The sequence below is a fragment of the Acyrthosiphon pisum genome, unplaced genomic scaffold (genome assembly GCF_005508785.2).
Source record: "Acyrthosiphon pisum isolate AL4f unplaced genomic scaffold, pea_aphid_22Mar2018_4r6ur Scaffold_20960;HRSCAF=22641, whole genome shotgun sequence".
NCBI classification, from domain to species: Eukaryota; Metazoa; Arthropoda; class Insecta; order Hemiptera; family Aphididae; genus Acyrthosiphon; species Acyrthosiphon pisum.
The window spans coordinates 551,267-560,082 of NW_021770374.1; the positions used below are offsets into that span (position 1 = coordinate 551,267).

The following is an 8,816-nucleotide window of genomic DNA, read 5'->3' on the forward strand; positions in this document are numbered from 1 at the left end:
GGAAATTTTTCTCTGCATTGAAGTTCATTGTACCCTGCTTTATACCAACAAAAACTACGTCAAACATGGTTAGTATAATATTTAAATAATTTGTATTTATGTCAATAAAATTGTATGTACTTATAATTATTCAACTTATGAATTTATATTGCCATTGAATCTCACCAGCAGTTGCCATAAAATATTCTCTAAATTCGTCTCTCAAATCTTTTTGAGATATTGAATAATTCCGCTGCCGTCCCCTTTCTAGTGGAAACAATGTTCCTTCTGGTTGAAGTTCATTTCGCCATTCGCCATTTACAATTTCGCGAGTAATAGGATTTTCCGAATCAACCGAACCCGGGCACAAATAATAATTTGATGTAGAAATCAAAAAGTTATGCAATGCACATATTGCCAGAGTAACATATTTTACTTTGTGAGGCGCTAAATGTATTGGTTTACGGAGGACTCTAAATTTACTGGACATAATGCCAAATACATTTTCTATAAAACGACGAGCCCTGCTTAGTCTATAGTTAAAAATTCGGTTCGGCGCAGGTTGATTTTGGAACCCATAGGGCTTTAAAATGTATGACGTCATAGCAAAGGCATCATCTGCTACCATTATGACTGAAGGGTACAGGGAAAAAACCAGAAAAGTCACTTTTTTTCTAAAATTGTTATTTTGGTATCAAATTATTTGTATTGACGTATTCTATCATTCAAGAAGTCGAATCTGGGAAAAAAGCAGATTAGTCGTGAGTTATGACCAACGAAAGTTTTGGCATAAGTACAGGAAAAGAACAAGGCAAGTCATTTTATACCGGGAAAGAACCAGACAAGTGTTTCATTTAGATAATTGGATTTTATTTTTATTTTAGTTGGTAAAACCCAATTAGGTACTGGTCAATCCGATTAAACTATAGATTAATGTTGTGTACAGATAAATATAATATAACCAATTGCTGCTTGACAATATTATATCATTACTTTTACGATCACCATACCAAATAGTTTTAGTCACGTTCGTGTTTTCACATCGTAAGGTAGTGAAAAATATTAATCCGTTAAGTAAATTGTGTCGGAAATGCCCATTTAAAACCCAGCCTATTAAAGAAATCATTGCCTTATCCACCGAACCTAGACAACTCAAATGGCGGGACACATACAATGGGCCCATGTTCTCTAACGTAATAAAAAAGCCCGAAAAAGGCCTGTCAAAAGCATCAACATTAAAAAAAGGAGAATTTGAGCTTCCTACTCGATGTTACTCAGGTATTTTTTAATGCAAATACTATCACAGTATTATAGTATACAATAATTATTTATTTTCATATTTATTTTGACTTTGCAGGTCCTCTTCGTATTTCACAAGCCAAGCATCAAGATATCATGAGCTTAATGAAATTTTGTCGCCCTGAAGCTGTGGAGTTTTTTAAGAAGTTAAAATATCAGTAACACCTTGTGTTGTAAGTTTTATAATCATTCATTTTTGAAAATCAATATATTTTCGAAAAGCCTACATACCTTGTTTTTTCCCTGTTTCAGATGACTTACTTGGTTCTTTTCCGGACATATATGACTAGGATGATTTTTCTATTATATTTTTAATTTAACTGTACTTATCTATTTCAATATGATTAATTTCTGTTTACTACATATTTTCAATGTTCATTATGTCATTTAACCCGAACATTTTATTTTGAAAAAAAAATTATTAAGTTTTAAAATTAAAAACACGTTTTTCTCGAAATAAAAAAAAAATGCCTTTTCTGGTTTTTTCCCTGTACCCTTCATGTATGGAACTGGCAAATGTCTTTGAGGTAGTGCTTCTGGTTCGGGAAGAGTTAACTGTTTGCTTTCCAAAGCATCGTGTAGGGAGCAGTTATTGAACACCCCTCTGTCAGAAATTCTACCATTGCAACCAACATCAACATAAATTAATTTATAATTGGCATCTGCAACTCCTATCAAAACAATGCTGTGTGTGTTCTTATAGTTATAGTAAAGGCTTCCTCTATTTTGTGGAGCCACTATTGTAATATGTTTGCCGTCAATTGCTCCAAAGCAATGTGGGAATTGCCATTTTAATGCAAATTGATCTGCATATTTCTTCAATTCTTCTGTGCTAGAAGGACACTGAAATAAAAATACATTATTGCTTAAAATAATTATAAAAACAAATCTGGCTTAAGTCAATAAAAAAAATTTATGAGCGTCTAAATTTTAAATTTTTAAGATTATAGAAATTTTAAAATTTTAAATTCAAGTGTAAAATAACGATTTACTATAAAATGGTTTTAGATATAACACTAGACTGACAACTCGTGTCCATTCAAAATCGGTTTTCTTCGTATATAATGATTTATTATTGAATTCAAATTTTTTTTTTATTAATATATTTTATTGGCCCAGGTCATTTACTTGCTTGTTGTTACCACAACACACATTCTTTATTTTTTATTTTTTTACTTTTCAGAGTATCCAGAAAAACTTGGAAAGTTCGCAGAGTGAGCCAACCCTAAATGAACCAACACCGAGTAAAAAAAAAGTTTCCAACAAAAGGTAGTCCCAAACTAACGATGATGAAGATACATATTTAAAGGAAGCCATTGACATTATGAAAAAGCCGAAAACCGATTTTGAACGCTTTGGAGATTACGTCGCTTTGGAATTAAAATCTTTAAAATCAGATTACTACAGAGAGCTACTGAAAATTGAGATTCGTAAATCAATAGCAAATATTGCTGAAATGGACGAAAGAAGCCATTGGTCTACCTATTCAAGTACAAATTCTTCATCATGCTCCACTCCAATGCCTCCGCCATCACCTACTTTCGCTGAGAACATTCCTCCGTCAACAAGTAAAGAGCCTCAGACAACCCAAGAATATTATGATTCATTCACTGATTTGTTTTAAGTAAATATGATTATTTAAATTTGTTCTCTAGTTAAGTAAAACAGTGATAATAAGTGATAATATGTAATAAAATATAAAGTTCAAAATGTTAAGTTCAAATCAAAATTAATTAAGAAATTGTTCAATAAAAAAAATAATAATAATACATGTTTATACATACCTTTAAATATTTTTCCTTTAAATTATCATAAATAGCTTGGCATACTTTGAAAACTATTCTTCCAATTGTACAAGGTGGAATGCGGAAAAGGTATTGCAAACTACTGTAAGCATCTCCTAAAAGATAAAATGATACGTGAAACAAAAAAATCCAAAAACATATATATATGCAGCGTGTCCAGCGGAGATTTACACAGAGCGATATCTCCCGTGTTAATAGAGATAATCGAATTCTGTTTTTTTTTATTTTACTTTTAGAGCTAAAATATTTATTTGATCTTCATTTTTAACACACTGTATACAACATACTATATATATAAAACCACATACGTACCTGAAGCCAAAAAACGGAGGGTGACCATTAATCTGTCATGAACAGGAATCGCTTCACGCAATTGTGTATCTTGCTTGACAATCTGGTGTTTTATTAAATCCAAAAGCATTTCAAATTGCACTGCAGACATCCGAATAAAATTTTTAAGCTGCTGTGCATCCTCCAACCGAAGCTCATTTACAAGATTTGAAGCGTCTCCCAAGTCACTTCGACGGTCCACCCATTTCCTAACCCAACATTTCTTTTTTCTTTTTTCTTTTAGCTTCCGTTTTTGTACAATATTATGCGCAATTATAAAAGCTAGGGCCTGACGCGAATCCATTTTGTAAAAAAAGAAAGATAAAACATTCAAATTTGTAAAAAAACACGTGTACTCGCGGTCAAGTCACACACAAGACTGTGTGTGTTAACTCTCTAGTCGACACGAAATTGTCTTGGTCTCGAGATTAATGTCACTTTCGAGTCTCCAAAACCTATCTCGAGACCGTGATTGATCTCAAATGGATAACATCCCGAGATTAATCTCGAGCTATAATCTCAAGTGGACACTTACCATTAGATGGATAATTCTTTACGAATTATTTTTATTGGTTTTTCATATACATTTTCAATAGTTTTACGTTTAATAGCGGTACGAATTTTTTGTAGTACTTTTTTTTGTTCATCATTGTCCTTCTCGTGTTGGTGATCTTTAATATTACTGCGAATTAAACCCGTTTTTTCATTGTTGGTGATAATAGTTACATTACATGTTTTTTGCACACACCGCCAAACAATATCACCTGAACTTTTATTATAGTTCTAAAATAACGAAAGTTATAGTTGTCAAAATGAATAGAACTATTACCACAGTTATTAGTAAAAAGTTTAAACATATTTTATTGATTTTATTTGAAATGTCACGTGGAATGATTCAAAGATCGAAATTTGTACACTGCGAATACAATCTTTTACAGATAAAGCTTAATAATGTCGTTATAGATAATTGTCGATAAATGACGATATTCGTCCAAAATAAACATGTGCGGCAATGGGATATCCAGTATTTTAAAATCTGTGTGCGGTTTTGTCCCATGCGTATTTTGCGCTTGTGCGGTAACGGGCGACGCCCGATTTTGTTGTGCTATTATAACCAAGTTGTATATTCTAAGTTATTTCAATACAACAAAAAAAGACAAGTGGCATTCGGGGATTGCCGCGATAAAGCTATTGCATATTAAATAAATAAGAAGTTGATATAATTTTAAATTTTTTTATTTTATTATTATTCTAGTTATACAGAAGTTTGTATTATAGAAACTATAGGCCTATGATAACTAAAATATGAAACATAAGTTTGAGATTTAATATTCTCCAAATATCTGGAAAATACGGCGTCGATGGTGGTCCCATATTTTGTAGTAGATTCTTGTGGATCATTATTTATACGTAAATTTAATTTTTCTAAGAGAAACGTTGTTAGTCTCTCTGATTTTTTATCAGCGAAGTTGATGTTGAAATCGCCAGCAAAGATAAGTGGAAATTGATGGGAATTTCCACCAAGTATTTTTGACCCTTCTACAGTGTACTCCAGTAAAGTGCGATGAATAAAATATTCTACCTCGTCCAATTTTGGATTTGGAATAATGTAAATTACTACAATGACTATTTCTAGGCCATTTTGAAGTTTGCATAAGCACGCACAAATATCTCCAACATTTGAGCGTCTAACATTTACATCTACAACATTTGCCACATTTATATCAATATTCGGAGTCATAATATTGGTAGTATCATTATTATTTTGGTAAATGGCTACCCCACCTTTTGAAACAGTATCTTGTTTGAAATGAACTATACAATTGAAATGTCGATCGGATAATCATTTGACATACAAGTTTCACTTAGAAGTAATACATTTGTTTGTCTAGTTACGGAATCTTGTAAATCGTATTTGTGACTGTTAAGACTTTGGCAATTGAAAGTCATTATTGAAACGCCATTTCTATTTCTAATAAAATCTAAGACACTTTGAGCTTTTGTCTGCACACAATTCAACGATAGTCTTTTAAATTCTTGCAACAATGAAGCGGTTGATGTAGCTTGCCTTCGATTATGATAAAATTTAAATGTAGAATCATCACTTGTCACAATATACAAATTTTCAATATTTGTTACACGAGAGAGCGCAACATAAACGAGTTCTTGTGAATGTGTTTTACTATACTCATATACTATTTCTTCAAAAGTCCCACCTTGCGACTTATGTATAGTCATAGCGAGAGCTGCAATTAATGGAAAATGTTTACGTTTGACTACCACTTTCCTATCCGATGTTAATGAAATATTCGCTGTTCGTAATTCAATGGGAACAGCGAGATTGCTGACTTTATTTCGCAATGCTAATGCAGCTCCTTTTTGTCTTTTTTTTCTACCAACTTTATCTGAACCACAAAATTCCATCCAAACTCTAATCAAAGTGTAACTTTCATCAAATTCTAGATATACCAATTTACCAGCAGAACCATTGCATAAACCATCGTTCACATCGATGTTGGTTGTGATAAGATAATACTTTCCTATCACAAAAGTAATTTCATAAGGTAGTCCACCAGTGTCGATAACCGATTTTTTTATGTAATTTAATTCTAAAATTAGCTTCTTGTTCATGATTCTTAGAGCCAATAATCACGTCAGTTGATGTGGAAACAACTTTGTCTTCACATTGACTCAAAATAAAATTGTTATAGGCGGCAACATTTTCATTTTTGAAAAATAAACGGACTCCATTTGGACATAATGCAGCAACATCTGTTTTTTTGAAAAATCTCGATTCAATAAGTTCGAACTCATTCTTCTCTAGTGGATCTCCATTACCTATCTTTGTCAAAACTTGGGAAAATGCAACATTAGCTTGTCTCATTACTGTGGTAAGTTGATAAAATTTCAGTTTTCTCCATAGGTGTGGTCCAATCATGCTCGTTCTGATTGTCTTGTAAATTGGTGTGGATCTTACCGGTGGCAACTGTCGTAAATCTCCAATCAAAATAACATCTATATCTCCAAAATCCGTGTTTTTTCCAGTGATTTGTTTTAAACGATTATCAATTTTATGAAGAAGTTCTGCACTAATCATGCTAATTTCATCAATGACCAGTACTCTGACATATCTGAAGAGAGATCGATACAATTGCAACGTCTCTGATGATAGAGGCAATAGTTTTGAAAGAGAAATTCGGAGAGCAGTATGGACGGTTGTACCATCAATAGCCACCGCAGCTTTGCCAGTTGAGGCACACGTAATATACGAATTGCAGTAACCATCATTATCAGCGAATCTGTTGTAAATTTCCATTATCAAACTAATAACGAACGTTTTTCCTGTACCAGCTGGTCCGGTAAAAAAAATTTGAAATGGTTCTTGAATTGAAGTTTGTAAGTGATGGATTATAGTCATAAGCAAATCTCTTTGTTGATCATTAGCCATTCTCATTAAGTCATAGAATTGTTTGTAATCCATTAAATTCTCTCTTTTTTTTGCAATAGCACCAAGTTTATGCAGAGTAGCATTTTGTAAATCAACGTTAGCAGTTGAGTTTGTATCACGTAGTAATAATTCATAAGGATCTCTTTCATGCAAGATTTCGACAGCCCTTAATAAATCTTCATCTTCTTGTTCTTCATCGGTTTCTCTGCATAATTTTTTGCAAATTTCCAGAGTTTTTTCTACGTCCAAATTAGATTCGAATTCTTTTCTACGTTCTAAAATGTTTTCTTTGTTATCGTCGTATATTTGAATGAACTTATTTTCTGCAATAATATCATTTTCTTCACTCTGAAAAGGAACATGCAACAAAACCATTTCACGCCTATAATCGTTGTAATTGTCAGCCATATCGTAGTTCCTGTATCTTATTATTTTTGCAGTATCTCGTTTTGTGTAGATGCCCTTGTTATTGATGTAATAGTTTGCAACAAATTGTGCTAACGTAACATCACGGAGTTCTTCAGGTCGTTTTTCATACTTATCAAACCAATTCTCTTTCCAAATGTTCGTACAATCATCATCCAAAGTTTCAAGTTCCTTCATAGTTTTTCTTATTCTGGCACGCTCAGTAGGAAATATAGTTGGAATATAGACTGTCACTACCGATGACTTAGTCATAGGTGTGCGTAATAAATACCAAGCAGCCTCCTGTGCCGGCATTTCAACAGACTGAAGTATGTCAATACTCATTTTTTTTGTAATATCAACAATGTCAAACTCTGGATGCTCATCCAATATATCAATTATTTGTCTTTGTAAATTACTGATCCCTCTATTATGCTTGTTGACATATTCAACAACATATTTTGCACAAGCATATTCATCTTGAATAATTTGAAAATCCATGTTTGATTTCAAATGATGTAGTACAAATGGGTTGAAAGTGTTATGCCATTTTTCTGTTGGGGTTCTTTTATAGAATAATTTTGGTCTGTTGATACCCGCACGAATAATATCATAGTAATGATCATCAGAAATAATATCATTATGCGAGTAAAAGTCATCAAAATCCTTAAAGTCAACATTTTCGAGATTCATTTTTATTGATTTGAAACGTTTCTTATATTCTTTGAAAAGTGCTTCAGAGAAATCGGGATCAGTGTCTTTCATAGGTATCAAGGTAATAGTTTTTTTTGTTGGCATAAACGGTGCGCCAAATCTACATTCTTGCTTTTTATTAGGATCCATTTTTTTGTAACACGTAAATGTGTGTTTGTGTGTTACTAGTTTAATATTTCCGGATGCCTCTGATGCTGACACAGAAACTAATTCGTCGATTAATTGAATTACTTCAGGATCATTGCTTAATAAATCTTCAGGAGTATTGTCCAGCCACAGAAGAATATGAGCGTGCGGACTACCACGGTGCTGAAATTCTATTCTGATGAAATAATGAATTACTTTATGTTTTCCGAATGCACTCCTTTTCTTCGATTGTAAAACTTTCATTAAACAATTCACTAATTTATAAAAGTAAATAGCACAAGTTACAGCATCTTCATTAACAAGTTGAGCTTTGTGCACATAATTCATTTCTTCTAAAAACTCATCCGAAATATCCGCTCCTTCGTTTTTCAATTTATACAATAATTTCAATAAATCTTTCCAGCCTGTTTCATTAGCGCTTAGAGTCATAAAAGCAGTCGGTGCTCCTAACTGTCTGATCATTGCAAAAAGATCTTTTTTCCGATTTGTCCAAAACCAAGCAGAGTTGGGTATACAACGAAGAAATGCAAGATTGGTCTCTAAACAATTATTTATGTAACCTTCAGATTGAATAGTCTCTTTCGTAATTGAAGTACCTTGGCCAATATGCTTAAACGCAACGCTGACACATTGACTAACTCGTAGCCTCATGATTTTAGCAGCGAGGTATAAAAGGTGTTGTGGGTCAG

At 32.7% G+C, this 8,816-nt stretch overlaps 1 protein-coding gene across 1 annotated transcript; it reads right to left on the reverse strand.

The window, feature by feature from the left end:
• Positions 1-1,501: 1,501 nt before the first annotated feature.
• LOC107885826 lies at positions 1,502-3,504 on the reverse strand. Its single transcript, XM_016809517.1, has 4 exons — positions 3,396-3,504; positions 3,108-3,178; positions 1,750-2,121; positions 1,502-1,564 (listed from the first exon to the last, which is right to left on the reverse strand). The coding sequence occupies exons 1-4, from the start codon at positions 3,502-3,504 to the stop codon at positions 1,502-1,504; spliced, it is 615 nt and encodes a 204-aa protein (XP_016665006.1).
• Between the last annotated feature and the right edge of the window lie 5,312 nt (positions 3,505-8,816).

What these genes read in the sequence shown, in the direction of transcription:
- LOC107885826 (XM_016809517.1), bottom strand. Translation starts at nt 3,504, where the DNA reads ATGCTTTTGGATTTAATAAAACACCAGATTGTCAAGCAAGATACACAA. An exon ending in CCTCCGTTTTTTGGCTTCAG is followed by an intron (nt 3,179 to 3,395) that starts GTACGTATGTGG and finishes TTTATCTTTTAG; the next exon opens with GAGATGCTTACAGTAGTTTG. An exon ending in TTGGAAGAATAGTTTTCAAA is followed by an intron (nt 2,122 to 3,107) that starts GTATGCCAAGCT and finishes TTTTTATTTCAG; the next exon opens with TGTCCTTCTAGCACAGAAGA.